At 43.4% G+C, this 22,316-nt stretch overlaps 3 protein-coding genes across 3 annotated transcripts; all 3 read right to left on the reverse strand.

Annotated features, from left to right (window-relative positions):
• On the reverse strand, positions 1-4,604 carry kbtbd2 (kelch repeat and BTB (POZ) domain containing 2). The gene is made up of 3 exons (XM_010767715.1): positions 4,030-4,604; positions 2,109-2,274; positions 1-1,926 (listed from the first exon to the last, which is right to left on the reverse strand). Exons 1-3 carry the CDS (start codon positions 4,200-4,202, stop codon positions 367-369), a joined length of 1,899 nt encoding a protein of 632 aa, XP_010766017.1. The 5' UTR covers positions 4,203-4,604; the 3' UTR covers positions 1-366.
• Positions 4,605-7,968: 3,364 nt separating this feature from the next.
• Positions 7,969-12,026, reverse strand: LOC104942487 (uncharacterized). Its single transcript, XM_010767717.1, has 5 exons — positions 11,922-12,026; positions 11,536-11,805; positions 8,840-10,903; positions 8,643-8,744; positions 7,969-8,358 (listed from the first exon to the last, which is right to left on the reverse strand). Exons 2-5 carry the CDS (start codon positions 11,801-11,803, stop codon positions 8,330-8,332), a joined length of 2,463 nt encoding a protein of 820 aa, XP_010766019.1. The 5' UTR covers positions 11,804-11,805; positions 11,922-12,026; the 3' UTR covers positions 7,969-8,329.
• A 1,241-nt stretch (positions 12,027-13,267) lies between these two features.
• Positions 13,268-17,218, reverse strand: buc (bucky ball). The gene is made up of 7 exons (XM_010767718.1): positions 17,039-17,218; positions 16,769-16,924; positions 14,821-16,290; positions 14,645-14,746; positions 13,737-13,820; positions 13,610-13,663; positions 13,268-13,532 (listed from the first exon to the last, which is right to left on the reverse strand). Exons 1-6 carry the CDS (start codon positions 17,043-17,045, stop codon positions 13,632-13,634), a joined length of 1,851 nt encoding a protein of 616 aa, XP_010766020.1. The 5' UTR covers positions 17,046-17,218; the 3' UTR covers positions 13,268-13,532; positions 13,610-13,631.
• Between the last annotated feature and the right edge of the window lie 5,098 nt (positions 17,219-22,316).

A 22,316-nucleotide genomic window follows, 5' to 3' on the forward strand; every position in this document is an offset into this window, starting at 1 on the left:
CTAGGGGATTTTGGTACAGTTGCCATTGTCATTCCGAGAAGGTTTACCAGTTAAGTGCATCATCATCATCATCACAAAATAAGTTGACGTTTAGATTATCACATTGTAGAAACAGTATGACAGACTTTGTAATAATATCTAACAGATGTCACAAATGACAAAATAAGAAGATTTTTTTTCAGATTACTTGTGTTTCCGAGAGGGGCATCTTTTCAATCCGGGCTGCACGTGAGGAGATCCCTCCACAACAGAGAGAACGTCAAACCCTTTCATATCAGAGAAGTGATCCGCCCCCCCTTCATGTTCATCCCTCAGCGTTACAGATTCCTGGTTCAGTCAGCGAGGTAGGGGAGGGGAGGTTAAGAGCTATACGTGAGGGAGGGTCACCAGCTCCCCGTCCACCTCAAACTCCTCGGCTCCGTCGGGGGAGAAGAGATAGGTTGGGGGTTTCCAGGGGGATTCCTCCAGGCAGGAGGGGTACAGCTTCCCCACGGCACAGCGGAAGTCTTTGCCCAGGTCCCAGAGCACGCGTTCGGACACGGGCTGCCGCAGGTACCAGCGGTCCAGCTCTATGTCGTACTGGTAGATCGCGTACTTGGCCCTCTCGTTCATGTGGGTCTCGCGCATGAAGATGCACAGCGAGTTGAGCAGCACCACCGCCCGCACGCAGGGGTCCGAGTACCGCTTAGCAGGGATGTTGGCGGCCTGGCGCCACTCGTTCTTGTTGACGTCGTAGATCTCCACGGTGACGGAGGAGCCGTCGATGGTGCTCGTGGGCAAGCGGATGCCAGAGTTGCTGACCACGTGGAGGCCGCCGATGTAGAAAATGAGGTCCCCGAAAGCAGCGGCGGAGGCGAAGCAGCGGCTCGTCTTGCGCATGGCCATCTCCACCCAGGTGTCGGCGCGGGGGAAGTAGCAGTACATCAGGTCGTGGGTCATCACGTAGATGCAGTCGTGCGCCACCACAGAGGTGCTCCAGTTCCAGGCGTAGGGGAGGGGGCTCATCATGCTCCACTCGTCCTTCTCGCAGTCGTAGCGCTCCACCGTGCGCTTGTTCAGCTCTCCCCCGACGTTATCTCCTCCGATTGCATAGATGTAGCCCTCGCAGTGGACCAGGGAGGGCTTGATTCGGGCACACAGCATGGGGGTTTTCGGAACCCAGGCGTTCTGCTGGGCGTCGAACCAGAAGAAGCTGTCGACAGAGCGGAACACCGCCTGTAGCTTTCCACTCTTGCCGTGGTTGGTGATAGAGTTTTTGAGGGGGATCTGCCCCCCGGCTATGAACACATCATTGTCTGGTGTAACGAGAGTCCCCACCTTCTGCAGGTCTCCTGGGGGGTTGTTGAGCTTGTACACTTTCTCCGCCTGCGGGCTGTAACACACTACTCTGGTAGGCAGAGCCCCAGCCATCACATATCCGTCACCCAGCATTTCTGACATGGCCTCCATGAAGATCAGCATCTCCTCCTTGGTCATGCCTAGACGAGGCTTGAAGAACTTGGGCATGGACTTGTAGAGGCCCTGCACCACCACGGACTTGTCGTTCGGTGGCAGACCCTGGAACCAGGCGCGCTGCGTCACCTCGGACAGCGCGTCGATGCGGATCTGACTGAGCACCGAGGACAGGTGCTGCGAGCGGGCCTCCATGTTGTACTCCAGCCACAGCATGGCCGCCTCGCGCACCGTCTCCTCCTTCTCCACGTTGAGGTTGTCGCTGCTCAGGACGTCGATCAACAGCTCGTGGGAGAGCTGAAGGAACGCCTCCTGCCTGTACACCATGGGGAACTTGTGCTCCACCATACGCTTAGCGCTCTGCTTGAGCTCGCTGCAGCTGAAGAGGTCGCCGATGCTCAGCATGCGGACGCAGTTGTCAGCGCTTATCTTCTTCACAAGGTAGTCTCTGCACTGCAGCAAGACGTCCTCCACCTGAACAGGGGACAAGAGACCACAGTCAGACAAGACATTTCACTCTGAATCAAAGGACACGGCTACAAGAGTAGAGACTGACACAACCATAGTCATTTAAAGATGGAAATAGGAAGATTGGGTATTCTAATGAGGTAGATTTACATGGTGTTTGAATAAAAACAGCAAGTGTTCACACGGACCTGTAGGAAGCAGGCGGTCTCGTAGAGCGGCTCCACCGTGCTGTCGTTGATGGCCAGGTTGCCCGTGTAGGCGTAGGTGATGATGATCTGCAGGGTGAGTGGGTCCACGTTCCTCAGGTGGACGTGGGTCTGTTTGCTCTCACTGAGGCCGCTCATGAACATCGCCCTGCAGGAACACCAAGGAACATCCATCAGTACAGAGTTACTGAATTAGGAAGAAAACTACAATGTTTTGCCCAAATTGGCTCATCATAAGACTTATTTTAACTTATACTTAATAGATTCTTGTTCTTAAATAAATTGTAGGATTCTGCTGTATTTGAAGATGTCACAACTGATTTTGATGCTTTACAGCTGGTGTACACTGATTAGCATGCCCAACCAAGCCAGCTTCTCTCATTAGTGACAACAAGTGACAGACCCCCCCCCCCCTGGTTGGTGGGCTTACTGCACAGTTTGTCTCCAGCTGGACTCCTCTGTTTGAGTTCCATGCGGGCTGCCTGCACTTCCACGTAGTCGTTCATCAGAGCTGCCTAAACCTCTTTTTACTGCATCTATTACTCAAATGTTTTGCATCTGTAGAACTGTTATTGGCTTAAACTGGTCATTTGCATTTATTATGGCAACGTCTTTGGTGCATTGATGCTTCTGTGCTGCACTTGCCAGAGTCAGATTGTTAGAAAATGACCAAACATGTAAGGTAATCAATTAATCCTAAGGATTTTTAAAGCCCAAATGTTGACTATTTCCAGCTCCTTAGATAACATGTTTTCGTGATTTGTACTCTTGTATAGGAAACTTAAAAAGGTGTATCTTTAGGTTCTGAATTATTTGTCATTTTGTCACTCGCACTAGCAATAATGGGCCTGCAAAACCGCTCTGTCCTCCTGCACGGAGTTTGGGGGGGTGTGACTGTGTTTTGCTCACAGCAGGGGCTAAACCTTCCAGGCTGTGTTACGCAACCCTGCACCCCACCCCCTCCCTCCCCTTTCTCTACATCTCTCCCCAAGACCTACGTGACCAGACTTTCCCCTCCATACACCAGCACTCCCCAGACTCTCCCCTCTTTCCCTGAAGCGGGGAGGCGTGCGAGGGGAGGGGAGGTGGAAGCGCAGGCTGCATGACAGAGAGAGAAAAAGGAAGGAGTAGCAGTTTGGAGGAAGCGCAGCCTGCGACACCTCTGAACCCTGCAGGGGAAATGCTTTGCATGTTCGCACCAGATCACGAGAGTGTGGGAAACAGGGGGTGAGATCGCGTAAGAGCTGGGTGTGAGAGAGGCATCAAGTTGTCAGGACCTTTTCTTGGAATGCATGTGTGAGTGCGCAGTGAGAGAGGGAGGGGTTAGACGCAGAGTAAGACGGCGTGTTCAAATGAAGCCCCTGTCAAGTACAGATGGACTCTTCCCAGAGCCGAGGCTGCTGCTCGCTCATATTCACTGCAGTGCACACACTTCATTATGCAATGTTGTGCGTTCAAATGAGGCCTCCTCAGGGCCTTGAGGGATGCTTCTGTACGACTATAGGTTAGAGATTGCTTCATTTGTTCTGTGAGAAATACATCGGACACGGAATGACTGGCGCAGAAGGAGCCCCGGCTTTCAAGGGAACACCATCCCCTTGTTTTCAGTCCTGCGTGTAAAGAGTGTATAACACTTGCTCTACGACGCTGTGCATTATTCATTGTAACCGTAGGAGGTGAGCACTTCCAGACATAACAACCTCGCTTCATAATGACAACATATCGTCAAAATGACACTGAAGGGAATAATTGCTTTCTTTAAACACGGCGTGTTGCATTATTCATTGAAACTGTAGGAGACTAATTCAGAAGAGCCCCACCACACAAAGCATCATCACTAAAATAGTCATTCAAAACAGAAGTCCCAAACACACACAAGTTATTCCACACTTGCAGCACTCACCTGAAATAGGAGCTACATGTTGCCAGGACCATCTTGTGACACGGGAACTCTGAGTCCTCCACCAGCAGCACAACATCAGTCAGTAATTTCTGTTCGTAAAAGAACTTGAGCTGCTCCAGCAGGGAGACAGCGTAGTCCGTGTTGACCGGCCTGCGCTCACTGAGATCCGACATGGTTGCATCCCATGAATCGCGCCCCAGTTTTGAAAAGTCACACGGCCGGCAGAACCGGGCTCAAACCAACCGGGAGAATATTATTTTTTTTAAAAGTCAAGAGGGTTAACAAGGGGGCGTGGGGGGGAGAGGTCTTCAACACCTCCACTGACCAAAGTGGAGGTGTTCAACTCCTATGTGGAAAAATATGCGCTGCTCCTTCTTCTGGAGATGAGTTGAAAGAGGAGATGGCTACTGAGTGTCGCAGTCAGGAGTCCAGGGGGTAGGTTCCTGGGTGAGGAAGGGGTCGTTTCCTCTCGTAGATCTATCAGATGTCTGAGGTCATGCAGTGAGACACCGGGGAGGATCGGAGGTAGAAGGAGAGCACCACAACTGTTGCAACCCTGCTACATCAGTGCTCGTCTGAAAAACACAGCAGAAATACAAAACGAGCGGTGATGAGTGAAGAATCCATGGAAACTAGAGGGACAGAAAAAATAACCCTTTGCAACACAATTCTGTTTCATTACCAAAGATGCCCCAACTTCATAGCATGACAACATAATCTCCTTTCTTGGGCCTAGATCTTTCCGTGTGCAATGATGCATGTTTCTGAAGTGTTTGGCTCGAAACACCAAACAGATCATTGTAGCATCCCATGATCAGGGGATCATGGGATGCTACAATGATCTGTTTGGTGTTTCGAGCCAAACACTTCAGAAACATGCATCATTGCACACGGAAAGATCTAGGCCCAAGAAAGGAGATNCATAAATAAAAAAAATGTGAAAAGGCACATGGAAAGAAAGCGCTCAGCCGAACGAAAGGACATAACCGTAAGTTCACACCTACAAAGTGAATGCATAGATCCTGAAAATGGAGTCTATGCTGTCCACAAAGCCTTCCATGGAACAAGTATTCCTCTACATGTTCAGAATAAAGTGTGGGGAGAAAATCAGCATGTCTCTTGTGAAAACAATGAGTGCCAGGTGAACATGATATATGAACAAATGATCTACCTAATTACACATCGGAAAAGGCGTGGGAAGAAGTTTACACGTATTTAACCCCACCCCTTCTCCCAAAAAATAAATTAACAGTTTTGTTTTCTTATTAACAAAATATACATCTAAATGTAAAGGTGATATCATTATTACTACAATATATAAAGGTGATATCATTATTACTACAATATATATATTTATGTGTTGTATGTCAAATTTGATAAGACAAATATAAAAGACTATCTTTTTACATACAAAATACATGAGACTCAATACTCGCTTGTTGTACTTTTGCGGGCATCCAATTCGCTAGGGGGCGATGTTGCAAAACAACTAGAAGTCTGTATCTACTTGTCTGTATCTACTAGTCTGTATCTGCCGCCTCCGACGCTGCAGCTGCGCGCGAGGGTCATTTCATGCGCGTGTAAAAGCACATTTTCCGCTTGTGAGTAGCTTGTTTTGCGCGCTAGAATATTGACCCAAATCTGACTCCATATTCTCTGCTCGCGGGGGTTTAATCTGCGCGCGAGGGTCATTTCATGCGCGTGTAAAAGCACATTTTCCGCTCGTGAGTAGCTTGTTTTGCGCGCTAGAATATTGACACGAATCTGACTACATATCTACCTTTAAAATAAAGTATTGTAGGTTTTCTGTATTTGTGTGATGAAACGCCCCTACAGTTTCAATTGACTTACATACACATTGCTGAAGTAAAAAAGTTGACATATTTCTTATGATGAGCCTACATTATGTTCGTCCTCCTTACAGCCCATCTCATTGAGCTAACAGCTAATTAGCTAAAGGTGGCTAGCAGTTAGCGTTACTTTAGCAACAGGCAGAGCTTTCTCTGTCAATCACAATTAAATCCCACAATTTACAGAATGTTGCTGAAAGGCAGTCAATTAATCATAAGCCTTCAAAAAATATAATTCAAACAATTTTCTACCCAAATAATGTAAGGGGTAAGTAGGAAATATGTTTTTGTTATGGTTTAGGATTTATAAAAAAATAAATGTTTGTATTTGTGCTGTTTCATCTTTCTATCCTTAAGTGTGGCCTACATGTTGAGTTCATACATTAGATTAGAATATATCAACTCTCTGTAAAGGGAAATCATAACTGCAGTATGTTTCATCTAGAGACATGCCTGTTTATGTCGTTCTATAAGATATATGTGCCTCCTCAGGCTTTATGTGATACACACAGCATATCAGACATCCTACCACCTCATACTGTAAATCCCCCAGGGAGCCAATCACACTGAAGCTTTTCACATTTACCCATAATGCAGGCGTCATGAAGATGGAACGGCAGCAGGACGAAGGAGTCTACAAGATATGAGCTCTGTCCATCTCCTCGTTGAAACTGACAAATCAGAAGGGAAATCATGTGTTGCGCTTCAGTGCTGAAACTTTCCTCATCCCATCTGGCCTCCCTCACCAAACACACTGTTAGCTTCAGAGAGCCTCTCCTCTCCGTTTGCCAGAAATCACTTTAAAAGGGTTGTTTCAAATTACAAAAGCTTTTTTCGTCCGTCTCTGTTTCAAACAATGCACAAAAGCGAGCCTTTATTCTCTTTGAAGGCTGTGCATTGTGTGGGCTTTCGGTGCAGATCTCTCCATGGAGGATGAGGAGAAAGCAAAAGCAATCTGAGAGGCCAAGCCAGCAATAGTGGGCCCTGTTGTGAGACCCTGGAAATCACACACACTCATCGTATCCCACATGAGCTGACGGCAACATACACTCAGTCATGGTGTTTACCTCCCCTGCAGCCAGAAAAGCTATTATTGCTGCACATGTCATTACATGTGTCCTTTGAAACAATTTCATTAAAATTGGTTTCATTACCTGATCTGAAAGGCCTGCTGAACATTGTATACACTCTAATGGTCTGGCCCACAATTCATTATTTATTCAACACATTTGTGTATTTTTTTTCCCTTCGGGTGCAACATTACATAATGTATTATCAGTCAATAATGGGGTTCACAGTCGCCTCAACACAATACTATGACTAATGTCCTTTTTGACTATTAATTCAATAGTGCACAAACCTTTGTTTTCACACTAAGAACCAGTTATAGCTGACGTTATCAGAAACAGGACTAAGAGTCATTGGAGGCTGTATTCAGCCACAGCTGCACCTTAATGTCAGCATGCACATTTTTTTTTACAATGAAAGTACACTGAGGTTTAGCAGTTGCAATCCTCACTATTTTATCCATGCACACGTTCCATAAGTGTTTTTTCTTCACCAAAAAAATCTCCCAAGTTCAGTAGCAGAAGGGGTTATTTTTCCAAATTCCCAACTTCTGACCTCCGAGCATTCCAGCACACATTATACAAACAAAGCTGAAGTAAACTTTTAAAATATATATGAATTTGATCAGGATTATGCCGTTAGTTACCGTCAACAGTTAAGCTACCAGCATCACTAAGAGAAGCTGTAAGTTAGAGGCTATAAAATCTGTTATCAAAATGCCACAGCTTTGAAACCACCAGAGACCCACAATGAGACCACCAGTGACTCATGATGAAACACATTAATGTTGACTGAAAGTTAGATAACACTGTCAGTTAAAAGGTCTTATGCAAATAAGGGACCACAGTGGCATGTTAATAATGAATCACAAGATGAAAACTGTCAGATGTTCTTTTCGGAGAGGAAATTGGTTTGTTCTAATTGACCAAAAGGAAGATGTGTCTTTTTAGGGAAATATATGATCAGGTTGCTCCAAATAACATTTAAATCTGACTTTTGTATAAATAATTTCTATTTAAATGCATTCCAAATTCCCTGTAATAATACATGGTACATTTCCTTAAGTTAACGTGTAGAAAATAAATAAATAATTTTTCAATAGTTCATCACCTGATGGATTCTTTTTACAATTACAATATATTGTGGAAAATAGTTCCATCTAGTGGACAAATTAGGTTACTACATCTCATACCCCAACACATTGATGAAGCAGGTGGAAAAATTGAAATATACAATTAGTATCAAAAATCTGTGTTTATTTAAATCGTAATAAATAGTGAACATTGTGATTTATAATAGAATTCATTCAAGTGGGAATAATTTAAGTGACATTTTCTTTTAAAGCGAGTTTCTCACTTTGTTGAATTGTGCTCTCGTGCAAATCAGCATCTTGTGTCTTTTCTACAATTTCCTGTGGAGAGAAAAACAAAATGTTATGCATTTCATTTGTGCATAATTGAATTATTGAAACGGCAACTTGAATAAAGCGTGCTCGTGCAACTTTCATGGGGTTATGAGGCATGACAATCTATATTAAATGGAAGACAAAATGGTGTATATTACTCTACTGGAAGGATAAAGGCTTCTCAGACAGAGCAGATAATAAAATACTCAGAAAAAAGAAGGGGATCTGCTAAATGCCATTTAGTGCAGTTGTTCATGCTCTCCCCCTCAAGATAAATGCCAAAAACTAACCTTGTGATTGTGATTTCTTGTGTTTATTAAAATATGGTGATCTTGCTTCATTCTTGAAGCGATCAATGTCAGCGTTTGGCAGCACTGCTTTCCATGCCTTATCTGTCAAATAAGAAGTCGTACAGTTACAGAGAAAAGTGAGTTATATGACAACATGTGAAGGGTTAACCTTCCTGAGGTCAAATGCATTTGCTTACCAGTTGGCCCCCTATGCGTTGGGTACATCTGATCCATTATCCTCCATTTGTCCTGGAGGGAAACCGGCATTGCACAGTTCTCATCCATTTCCTGGATGGCGTTGCCGTGGGGACAGTGGTGCAGCCTCTCCCATGCAGCAAACTGGTCCTGCGGCTCATTGCACACACAGTTCTTCTCCTTCAGGTTTGGGTCCATCACTGTAGGACCTTTCTCAACATTTTGCTTTGAAGCCAGCGGCCTCTTGAGATCGTTGAGCTTCCTGGGAGGAGCCGGCCTCCAGTTTGAGCCGAAGCGAAATGAGTCGTTCTCAAAAGACTCTCCCTCACTGTAGTGTCCATGATGAGGGCCACAGACATCAAGACCAGAACCTTTTCTTATCAGCTGTTTCCTGGGTTGAGATTTACAGGATTCACATGTTGGCAGGAGTGAATCATTCCACTGTTGGAAAAGAGCAGCTTTTCTTTTGAAGGTGTGACCATCGGGTCCTGGAGCAGCCGAAGTACTGGTCCTGCTCTTCACTACACATCTTGAGCAAAGTCGCTCCCTCTTGGACGCATAAGGAGTAAATGCTTTCTCATTGAAATTGCTGTTAAGGCAGCATTCATTGTCAGAGAGGCTTCTCCGGTCAACCTTCCCTTTGGGTTTGAACCGTTCTTTTGACTTGCGAACAGTAGGTTGTTCTTTGTAGACTAGGTCTAGTTTTCTTCTTCTGCTCGGCAAATCTAACCCTTGGCTGCTCAGAGGTCTGTCCCGTTTCTTCGGAGCTGGAGGGATTTTGACACAATAGTCGACATTATCAAAGTCAGCAAGCCAGCTGGTAGAGGGGAGGTAGGCAGGCAATGACTCGAATGAAGTATCCTGGTGATCATGAGCATTAATTTCTCGTCTAGGTTTGATGTTATCTGCCTTAAGAGGGGAATTGTCCAACAACTTTGCTGTGCGAGTGATAGGGTCTTCTTCTGTGGCAGGAATATTCTTCATAGTCCACATCTCATCCCCAGGATCCTCCACAGTGGGGTACATTTCCTCCTCTTCATCCTCTGCCAGAGGAGGCATCTCAATCTCAGGGGCGACCTCTTCTGCAGCAGCCTTCTCCCTGACGGTCAGCAGGTCGGCTGAAGGCACTTCAGCTTCAAAAGCCAAGGTTTCATCAGGAGATTCTGCGCGGCCATTTTGGATTAGAGAGTCAGGTGAGGGAATCAAAGTGTCCTCTGTTGACCATACAGTGGATTCCATCTTCCACAGCTCATCCAGGTACTTTGGGTTTAAGGGCAGGTGAGTGGCTTTGAAGTGGAAGTTATTAGACGGCGTACTCTGATCGCTGTCACTGCTCGAGTCAGAGGAGACAGAGTCTGTCCGGTCCCTGGACTCCGGAGCAGGCAATTTATCACTGCTCCTAGGCGTACCGACTAATAGGGTGTCAGGACAAATTTGGAGAGCCTGCTCCGACTGGTTTGCAGGAAGGTGTTGTCCCTCGTTCTGCAGCACACGGCCCTGGAGGATGGAGCTACTACACTGGACCAAGTCTTCGGAAAAGTTGTGGGATACCTGTGCAGTCTCACGAGAGTGCAGGAGTTGTAGTCCTACCGGCGTGGTGCAGCATTCAATCCTCACCTCCTCCGTCTGAATCACAAAGCCCCCATTTGGTGGCGGCCTGGTGGTGGTGGTGGTAGAGGGTGCCTTGTCCTTAGGCTCCTGGGAATAATCCCTCTTCTGCACAGCCGCGGCTGGTGGAGGCGGCTGCTTGATGGGTACACCTGTTCTGCTGCCGCTGCTGCGGGCTGGGGGGCCGCTGGAGGGCTCAGTGGTGCTGGATCCTGGTGTGCTGGTCCTCTGGGTTGCAGACAAAGGCTCAGTCTGAACCTCAGAGCTGGTCATTTCTCTGGTCTGGCTGTTGTGCTGGTAGCGGAACCTACGGGAGTGGTAGGCCATGGTCTGGTAGTACTGAGGGTTGAGCATGCGTCGGTAGTCCACCAAATGGAGGTTGGTATGGGGTAAGACAAAGGTAGGTGGCTCCACAAAAGGATTTGGCTGATAGTGGGGCATCACTGGCATGCTGTAACCTTAATGGCAGAAGAAAAGTAGTATCATTAGTTCACAAGCACACTACTAAGCAGTTAATCTGAACCAAAAATGCACTGCCTATGCTAACAGGCTAGTGTCTAGCAGGTTGAATGATTACCTTGTTCACATTCTTAGTATGCTTTTATGTATTTAGCTATTAAAAGGATGACCTTGCAGATGTTCAACCATGTTTGAATTTAAAATGTGGGCCTTTAAAACAATATTAAGAGGGGAGAGTCATTCGGTATGTGGGTTTTTAGTCATTATACAGTATATAAACAATCGCCAATTTTAAATTGATGATGGCACTAGTGTAAAGATATTCATAGCAGTACATAATACTTGAGACAATTTAATCAAATTCAAACTCTTGGTGGCACCTTGCCTGGGAAACAAATGTCTCTACAAAGTTTGTTTGCATGTATTCCATGAGAAAACAAAGAAAAGATTTTAGTAAAAACTACAGGAGGACATTATTTGAAGGCACTTCAATTAATTGTGCTCTACAACATTGGCTTTTAAAGCATTGTTTTTTGCTCCATAGCACACAGCATAAATTAAGTCTTTTCAGGGAGAATTGCACGACCAAATCAATGAGTTGCACCAACATAGTTTGTGTGAATTGACTTACCTAAACCAGGGTAGCCATAGTATGGGTTGTAGGGCAAAGGCATGGGCACAGGTACAGGCCACTGCATGCTCTGCATAGGCATGTATGGCTGCGCAGGCTGGACGTAGAAGAAAGGTTTGTGGTGGTGCTGCTTCTCAGGACGTGGAGCTCCTGAAGGCCCCGGAGCCGGCTGATGGGGGCCCTGGGCCTGTCGAGCGCCATATGGTGGGTCAGGCCCTCGAGGGCCAAGACCGTAAGATTGTCGGTAGGTAGCTGTGGCTGCGGCCATTTCTGACAAAGACACAAGAAGCAAGGTCAAATAATTTAACTTGTTTGTTCTCTCTCTGCAAACGTGTGACAAAATAGCAGATACTTTCAGTGTACTTTATGACAAAAAACATACTTACTTAACAAATGTCAAAAATGAAGATCACCATTGACAAACCAACACAGCTTTCAAAGAATGTTTCAAATCAAAGGTGTGGACTAATTCAGGTCAAATGCTGCACTGATTGGCCGGATTTTCGTTCCAGGTGACACTTGTCAAATTAGAGTTTGAGGACCTTCTTCCTAAGCCAATAAAAAGGTGTCTTTCCCAGGGATTCCCTCCCACTGTGGTGGAGATGTGTGGGAGGGAAGAGGAGGCGAGAAGCTGATTGGCTTTAATTAACACACCTGCAGCTTGTCAGAATCATTGGCACAGGTTGCAGATATGTTGCTCAAAGTGGTTCCCAACCTGGGGGGCGCCAAAGCTTCCTGATTTAAAGTTGTGTAAAATAGCCTTCATTCCTGTAGATACAAATAAATAAAGTTGTTTGTTTTTTAAATGTCGATCATTATATATATTACTATTATGCAAGTATGATTGTTTAAAATAAGAAATAATATAAACGGGACATTTTAATAAAAAATTCTAAAAATAACAAGGTAAGGAAATAATCTGCTCAAAAAGCATAAATGACCTGATTTACACAAACTGCCTGCAAGATCACTGTTTGGGTAAATGTACAGTTTATTTGTTGATCTGTATTGTTGCTGCATATTATATGAAATATGTCACTTTAGATAGGGGTTTTACAGTTTATTCAATGAAAGAAAAAGCATCCAATTGGGTCAGGACACATTGCTTTACACCGTCTTAATGAGACTCGTTGTCTTGTCTTATTGCAGGTGAACAGACAAAAACAAGCATTTATATTCTCTAAAATGCAAATCCCAGATTCACACAAGCTGTTGAGAAGCAGGCTTGACCCCTAAAGAGCCAATTAGTGAGATTTTAGCCTGGAGCATGTATTATCCATGAAGAATAAACACACTGCATGAGACCAGTTTGTTTACTAGCAAGTGATTTGAAGTATTAACATGTTTGTGTGGGAATCTGGTTTGTTTGCTTTTAGGTAAAAAAAAAAAAAAAAGAAAGGTTTTTTTGTATGTTAAATGAAATAATGATCTACAACCATAATAATTAGTCTGGCCATTCACAAGAACAGTTGTTGCTATTTGCTTCAGGTTTCTGTAAACATAGAACTGTAATCGTTTTCTTTGGATGCAATTACTTTGAATAACTGATGAATTCTTTGGTCCATTATGTCAGAAAATAAGGGAAAGTCCCCATAGAACCTCCATAATGTTCCCCAACTGCAAGGAAGTGAAACAGAAACTATCCACAGAGGTTACAGAAACAGTTAACACAAACACACACAAAACATAATAGTCTCCATGCATAATGTGAACCATTGCAACATGTAAAATGATCAAAGACAAAGTTTAAATAATGACAATACTTTTATTGGACTGGCCCCAAACTGTGGCACACCATCATGTGCAACACGACCCTCAGCCCATTAGACGTTTGTGAAATCCATAAATCATGAATAGTGCAAGACAGTGTCACTGCAGAAACTTTATACATTTTCTTAACTTGTATCTAAACAAAAACAGGCGTGCGGTGCATTTTACCTGGTGCTCTAAATATTTTTAAACGTATTATTCTTGACAATTACACCTTTAAGGGGGACCTGGGGAGGAAAGAAAACATTTTGTTAAGACGTATTTTTAACAAAACAGAAGTCTGAACATATTGCATTTCACCTACAGTTCAACACACTTTGGGTATATTAGCATCTTGGTTCTCCTTTCATCGCAGAGCCTGACAAAGAGAGAACACAAATTAAATTGCATGCAAAGAAATGTGACAGTGTTAACAATGTTATTATATTAACCTCTCTCCCAGTGTAATGGGGGTGGCTCGTCGTTATCCTCGTCTCTTGGCCTGTGGTACATCACTTTCCGCTGAGTACTCGTGTCTGTCCAGTGGATAGGAGCAGAACAGAAAACCAGGAGAGAATTCAATTTGAAGATTTCATTCATGCTTAGAGAAGAAGCATGTGTTGTATCTATGAATTTAAGAAAACAGCAATGACAACGAGGAAACACCTCGGAGCCCAGAAGTTTGAGTCGTGCCTTTTTTTTTGTAAGTCAATTTTTTTATAGTGAGTGTAAACTAAAGAGATTTCAAATGCTTCCCGCCAAAATTCGAACAATACTTCACCAGGTGGATCTGATTTTAAATGTGTTTTGTTCAGGGTTCATACACTTTTTCACAAATGATTTTCAATGACCTTTACCTAATTTTCCATGACCAAAAAAAGTACTCTTTCTCAGCAGTACCACTGGAAATGGTTTATTTGAACATGGAACAGGAAAATAAGGTCTGAAACATGTTGTGCCTATCTAAAACAAATCCAATAGTAGGCTTACTAGCTTCTACACGCTAAAGCAACTCAAATCTCTCACCAGCAAAACACCTCGTCAGTTAAATGCCATTTTACGTTTCATTACTATACGATACAGTATTTATTATCATTATAGTATTACTATTTCGGAGATAAAACATACTTGATATTTTATTCAACTTTAGTTAAATTTCCATGACTTTTCCAAAACTTTGGGGAAAATATTGTTTTCCATAACTTTTCCAGGGCCTGGAATTAGCATTTTGAATTTCCATGACTCTTCCAGGTTTTCAATGACCGTAAGAACCCTGTTTGTTATATTTAGAGCTGCAAAATGATTGGCGGAGAATGAGCTTGAGCTTGTATTGTCTGCAGGGTATTTGAGTGATTTCAACCTTGTCGTTGCATGGCGGCTGCTTGTCTCCGCCTGGGAATCAAATCACCGTCTCCCCACCTGCCTGGGTCTGCCATGGCCAAATCTTCTCTGCAGGGTCCGTCTATAAAAAAGGGTTAATTTATTCAGTGCATATTTCAAACATGGTTACATCATTTGACAAAAAAGGCAACTTACCCAGACATGTTGTGCACTGCAGCTCACTAGCAGTCATGTCTCCGGCCTCATCAGGTGGCTCCTGCACACTGACACCATGACCTCCCTCCTGGGTCATTGGATCTGAGGGATCTTTGTATTGGCCTCTTTTATACCAGTGTTTTGCGGCATGTCTCAGTGGGACAGACGGGGGCTTTTTGGGTGCAGAATGCTTCCTCACAACCACTCTGATGGGCTTCTCGCAGCCTCTCTCAAACATTTCGTCCTCAGAGTCTCCGCCCTCATCCCTGTATATCTTGGAGCTGCGGACTTTACTCCTGGCTACTCCTTTAGCGAGGCTTTTCCCACAGCAGGCGCACATGAACCTCTTCGATCCTGGCAGCCACACTTCTTCCACTTCTTTAGCAGCTTGCGGAGACCCACTTAGAACCTCTGCAAGCCTCCTGCCTCTATACACATGTTTGGGGAAAAGATCTGCTTCATCCAGATCCGTGGAGAACATCTCATCTCTGGAGGAGAGCTCGTCCAAAGATGCACTGAGAACGCTCATCCGCTCATGGGTGGACGGCATGGACAGGTAGTTGTAGTAGTAGGGAGCAGTACGGGGGGAGAGGGAGGTGGCTGGAGCATCTCCGGGGGTCTGAACACTGTCAAAAGGCAGCTTGAGGATCTGGTGGCTCTGATAACTTTTGTGATGTTCAGCCTTTGAGACTTTGTCAACACTTCTAGCATCTTTGAGTGCCTGCTGACTGAAGGTAAAAGAGGAAGATGGAAGGATTGGATCCACTCTATGTTTTGGGAGCTCTTTAGCGTCACATTTGGGAACACTTGCATTGGTTGCTGAGATATCTGACTGGACATCTGCAACCTCTGCAGGGAAGAAGTGTTCATCTGTTGCTGGCTGCTTCAACTCAGGATAGTCTTCGTGAATAGAGGAGCTATCGAGAGGCAACTCCCCTTCAAATCCTTCTGACCAGCATCCCGCGGGGCTCAGGCCATCTAAGCTCCGTCGGCTGGACTCGCTGTCGTACACCGCTGTGGTGGAGTCACTGAAGGTCACAGCTGGAGACTCGGAATGGCTGTCATCACGCGGCGAGGCCAGGTTTGGACTCTGCTCTCCACTTTTCTTTTTTTCACCTGGAGAAAAAATTCCAGAGGAGTGTGAGGTGACTCCCGAGTCGAGCTCTTTCTCAGCGCCATGCAGCTCAGTGGCTCGCATTTGATCCAGGCATTGAATGAGTTTGGTTATGGGGTCGGTTTGAGCCTCTGAACAGGCCATTTCACGGCGCTCGTAAGGCTGTGGCTGCTGGTGGTGGTACTGCTGCTGGTACTGGTGCTGGTGGCGAGGCATGTCATGCCAAGGAGGAGCCTGGAAGCGGGGCTCAAACATTCGCCTGTAATCCATTGGATATGGCGGGGACTGTGGGTATACAAACCCAGGATACTGCATGTACTGGTATGGCTGCATGCAGGGACGACCATAGTTTAGACCTGGGAAATAAAAAGATGCATTTAAGTGCAATACTGATGACTGACAGTAGTGGAGAGGAGAATATTAAGCACGGTGTGGACTCAAGTCACACATTTGATGACTTTAGAGTCAAACACAATTAAGACAAAAACCGGACAAGAACACCAGTGACTCCTTTTGAGTTGAAAATACTTGATAACTTCCTTCCTCTAAAGACCAAATATTTAAAAGTATGTTATTTATGGAGCCCACTATTTTAAACTTATTTCCCCATATCTTAGTGCTTTGTCAAGAATGAAGATTCAATGGCTATGATATCATAGGCACACTAGCTACAGTGCAGTTTTTGGCAGAGAAAAATCACAGGTTTATCCAAGAATGCAACATAATAGACAGAGAAAACCGAATAGTGCAAGGGAAAGTGGTGCAAAAAAAGAAATGCAGGAAAATAAACTTCTGGTGACAGCAGAAAAAAAAAATGATGAAATCGGTTGATACCTCCAGGTAAGCCATACTGACTGTATGGGTTATTGGCCGTCTGCCACTGCTGGTACATGTACTGTGGTTGAGAAGGCGGCTGGACATAGAAGAAAGGTCTGGAATGTTGTATTCTTTGTTGTCCGTTCCCATGTGTGTGTGGTTGTTTGCTTCCGTCTACAGGAAGCAGCCGTTAAACAGTTAGATAATATTGTTTTCAAGCAAGTACTGCATGCACATTGGGGTTAATAAAAATACGGTTAAAGTTGATATGCAAGAAGGAATCTTTACCGTCCATTTTCTTTCACGTGCTAGCTCAACCTGTTAGAAATAAAACACTGCAGAGGAATGAAAACAACCAAATAAATATCCCCTGGCTTCGAAAAATGAAAGTTCCGTTTAACAGTCAATTTTTCGACAAACAAGCAGAAGTAGAAACGCTTTTTCGCCCAGGTCCACATAACGTTCTGCTTACACAAAACGAGGTCTCACTGCTAATTAGTAATATAGGAAACACCTGCTGCTGCTAGCTAGCAAATTAGCTTCGAGTTTCAAAAGTGTCAGTTAAAAAATAATGAAATGTATCAAACGTATCAGCATTAAAAGCAAAAGAAAATAGAGACTAGCATAGAATAATTTTTCTATGTTTAACATTTTTTTTATGTTGTTGACAAAAGTTCCAAATTGGCAATATAAGAATATTTTTAAGCCACACACATTAAACACACTAGTTACGTTCAGAGGTGGGACATAACTTATTTACTTAGGGTCTTTACTTACTTATTTGAGGCAATAATTTCCAGTGTGTTGGATTTTTTTTAAACGACTTCCTCCAATGTATATTCTCTATTTGTCCACCAGAAGGCGCAGTTACTCTGTTAACAAGTACAGGCCGCTTAGTCTGGACGCATGCGCAGCATCCTCATTTGGCCTCTATTTCTTTCAGCGCTTATGATGCGCTGAAAGGTTGTCCGTTGCTCGGCGCTTCAACACAACTGTTTAATGTCTAAATTCGGCTTGAGGAGCTTACTTGACACTTTCTGATCACCAGAGAAGCCATCGCGACGATTTACTGTGCGTGGAGTCCGGCTACAGTCACTGTAAGGAAGCGTGGATGTTGATTGTTGGAATGGTTAACTTGAAAAGTGCCTCTAGCTTACGTTTATTTAGCTCGTTTAGCATTTAGCCTGTTAGCTGTGTGCCTGCTAGCAAGCATGATCGCTCGTTAAATGTGTTTGCTGCAGAGGGTTTGTACCTTTTTGATGGCCTTTCTAAAACCATTCAATAATTGACCAGATAATGTGAGACCCTTGACTGTCCAGTATGTGTGACCAGACAGGGGCTGACAACTACGTTACCCCGGAACTGTGGAGCTAAAGTTGCTAACTTGCCGCGAGCGACAATCAAGTGTCGCTACGTGTGCTAGCGATATAACATTATATCGATGCTAGCTGTTAATATGTATTGGTGAGTTTATCAAAGCCAAGGGTTGTTTTAGGTGTATTTTGAAACAAGTGAACATGTATCACTATCTTTGTCGCCTTACCTAACATCAGCAAGATGTGCATTTTGCAACAGGCCCGCCTGTCTAATGTTACTTTGCCATGTTTTAGATGGCAGGCAGGGTTTGTTTTGGAAATGGTGGGTAACGGTAACGTGCTAATTTATCTGTCCATCCAGCACGTCCAAATTAATTGTAACGATACAATCTTTATAAAGATCAGCCTTTACTTCAGTGAACCGTTAGTAAGCAGTTTGTTGGGGTTAAATACGTCACTAATGTACAGTCGTTAGCTTGCTAGGTAGCTAGCCAGTTATCTAAGCTAGTGCGTTGGAAGTTGATGTATATAGATGGACTAACGTTGTAAGGATGTGTCATGTGAAAACCTTAACTTAGCTATATCATGTACACGTTGTTGGTAAACTGTAGGCCTAAACAGTAGTGCAATGTACATTTAGTCGAATTCAAAATGACTGATTTGCATTTTACTTGAGTATCTCAAATGTTCTGCTACTTAATAATTCTACCACATCTCAGAACTAAATATTATACTGCAGTTGTCTGACAGCTTAATGTTGATTGTTTTTCTGATAAAATGAAGGATGATGTTTTTCTTTTGGATAGATAAAGTCCTCTTATTTCTAAGACTCCATTACCATTTGGAAAAACCGTCTTGGATCAACTTAAAAATGCATCATCACAAAGCTGGAAACAGAAATGTGTTTGTGTCTGAGCTCATGAGACTTTTTAGAGATAATTCAGTTCACATGGTTCTCTCAGGGATACCAACATTACATACATGAGTTAAAACATCACAACCTTAAACACCTAAAGCAGTCAAATGCATCATACACATTAATGTGGCAGTTATGATGCATAAAGGAAAACACTGATAGTAGCAACAAATACATGATTTTACTTAAAGGGGACCTACTATGCAAAATCCACTTTCATGTATTGTCTACATAAACCTATGTCCCCTCTGTGTAACGAGATTCTTAACGTTTCAGGCAAAAATATTTTTGTTTGTCAATAGATTTTTGTCCTGATCCATTTATATAAAAACCTGTCTGAAAACGAGCTGATCAGATTTTGGCCACTTCATGATGTCATAACAATTTTTTGGCTTGTGTTACCATTAGCCAATCACCAACCAGGGTAAACCCCCCCCCCCTTATCACCTGAATTTCCTCCTAGACCTAGAGCACCATTGTCTTCTTTTTAGTACAGATCTACGTCTGACGTCTCCTCCCTTGTACTCTAATGTTTTACAACGGATCCTGGTAGAACAACCCAACTACTTTTCAACAAATCAGTAAAAGCTCGCTGCAGCCCCTCTTAGACTCAAGAACGGCTGGATCTATGCGTGTGTGGCAGCAGTACGAAATAAAGACCATAGCACATATCTTTGACATACTTCGAACGAAGGTCGTCCCCTCTGTCGCATCAGGATTGTCACACTAAACTTGGCCCGGACGCTGAGACTGACTCTAGACTGTCACACAATATACGTATGTTAAGGCTACTTACTCAACGACGCGACGGTACAAACACATTTATATTACAGTGTGCTTGCAACGAATCCGTCTTGTCTACCCCTCTTGATGAAAAAAATCTATATAAAAAAACAAAAAGAAAAAATAAACAAACTCAAGTTAATTATAACCGAGATATCATATAAAAGTATTGGTTGCGCCTTTATATATAAAAATTCAGTTCTCCAATTGTTCTCCCCGCACCCCCCTCTACCAGAAAGTTATGGCAAAGATGCAGTGACGATGTTTAATCAACACTCCAACAACTCTAAGAAGATAACGACCTATCTTATACTCGCTGAACGAAAGAACAACAAAACGACCCTAACTACAAAACTTTACACCTCTTCCGCATGACATACACTAGCGTCTACGATTCACAAGAATACAACAGCTTGTCCCAAACAATCAGCAGTCAATCAAACTCCCTCCCCATCCAAGACCCACTGCTCTTCACCCAAGCAAAGTGAGTTAGCCATCTAGATAGTCTAGCAGACTCCAGTAACGTCACTCTGTTAAACAGATAAATAAGGCCAGATGACTACCGCACTTCCACTCCAGCAACGCCTGCGGCGAGTTTAGGATACACCATTCACACATCACACGATCGCTGCCTGAGACCGCGCAACATGCGAACATATAAAAGTTGGCGCCGCGCACCAGAGTACTCTACAACGACACAACAACCACACAGCAGACTTAGGACACTCACCTCAGCGATGTTCAGTCTTCCAGTCAGCCTTAGAACTAACAACTTACCAATTTAACTTTTCACGAGCATCAATGCAACTCTGCTGAGCAATTCTTGCGAAATCCGTATGTGTCGATATGTGTAGCACGTATCGTTTCTCAGCCTGTAGTCGGTCTGTTTACACAAACGACTTTCTCGCAAACGATTTCGTACAAACTTTATCCGATAAAATTTAGTATGTAAACCTCTATTTACACTCTGAAACTGACAGTCATACAACCTGTTCTGGCCCGACTGTTGCGATCACCCGACTACTCAGCTGACACCCATTCAACGATTCTGTAAGAACTGTCCTCGCTTGTTAAGTCCTTTGATTTCCTACACCCCATCACTCGTGATCCTATATGTGTACTTTTTATTTATTGGGAAAACGTTGTGTACTACGATCAACAAAACTTATTTACATGACACTCAAACAGATATAAGTTCGTCAACAAAATCAATAAAAGTATATGTTACATACGATAGCAAACAGGGCGGAATGATGTAGTCGCTAACAAAAACTTGGCGACAATTACTATGAAACGGTACATAAATGACCTGTCCGTCCCAAACAAAACCTGTACCACCCAATGCCATGCACCGTAAAAGACGAGGTAACGCGGCAAATTAACACATGGGAATATTCATCGAAATACAGTCACTCAGTCATCGTCAAAAACCCCAATTGCTCAGTATGAGATCAGCAGAATTTTCGAACGACCATTGACGGCAATATTCATTGTCACGTCAACCAAACACAAATCTACCTATTGCAACATCCTACACGTTACTTTGGAATTAATATCGATAAGTACATGTCAACAACCATTACACCGATTCTCTATCAGTACATCAAATCTGAAGTATCGTAACTTATAGTTATACTGACTAAACTAAAATTTGAACTCATATGGTTTACAAACGATGAATAAATGGCTGTTAGATCTGATTTATAATATTGACTCACAGACTGCGAATTACAACAACAAAAAGGACATTACTTTCCTATGCCAAAAAAGAAAACCTATGCTATGTTACAAGGAATTAAAGATTCTTAGTATTAAGCCTGCGTGTCATAACCTTAGATTAATTTTCGTAGTTATTTTCGACCTTTGTCTTTACACAAAAACAGGACTCGAGTACTCTGAAATCTCTATAATCAATTGTACCAGAACGCACCTATATATATTTAGTTACTAATTTTGTTAGTGTAAATGTGGATGTCTCGAGTATTACGGGTAGTATGTTAATTGACACCTGCATACTACCTTATGTCCTTTTGTGACGTATCATCTGTTTATAGCTAAATTGAATCCCTTTCTCCCTGATAAATACTTGTTAGGTGGACAAAAGTCACATAAGAAATTGAAGCATGTATTGAATACAGGGATAAGGACACAAGGGATAAGAACCTTAAAATCTCCTAAAGTCGCGTATCTATAAGAAACAAACAGTATTCAAAAAGACTTAGTAAAATTACAACTTTGAAAGCTCGACTGCGACACAGGTTCATACTACAAAAGCTACACGACTTCCACAAACCAATACTACATGAACTTTTGTAAAAAACCGAACACAATTTATGTCGTTTATAGTATGACATCCATACCGAGTGGTAGCTAGGGAGACTAGTAGCCCGGGAAAGTTTTCACCGACTAAGAGATAACCCATGAAATCTTACTTTTATCTATTCTCGGAGTTCATGGCGTGGTCCCTTGTTTCCCCATCCTGAGGAGGTAATTCGAGGATTACTACCAGGGTAATTCCTTTTGGTACAGAAATGGGTGCTGTGGGATACCT

The sequence above is a fragment of the Notothenia coriiceps genome, unplaced genomic scaffold (genome assembly GCF_000735185.1).
Source record: "Notothenia coriiceps isolate Sejong01 unplaced genomic scaffold, NC01 NC01_scaffold00004604, whole genome shotgun sequence".
NCBI lineage: Eukaryota > Metazoa > Chordata > Actinopteri > Perciformes > Nototheniidae > Notothenia > Notothenia coriiceps.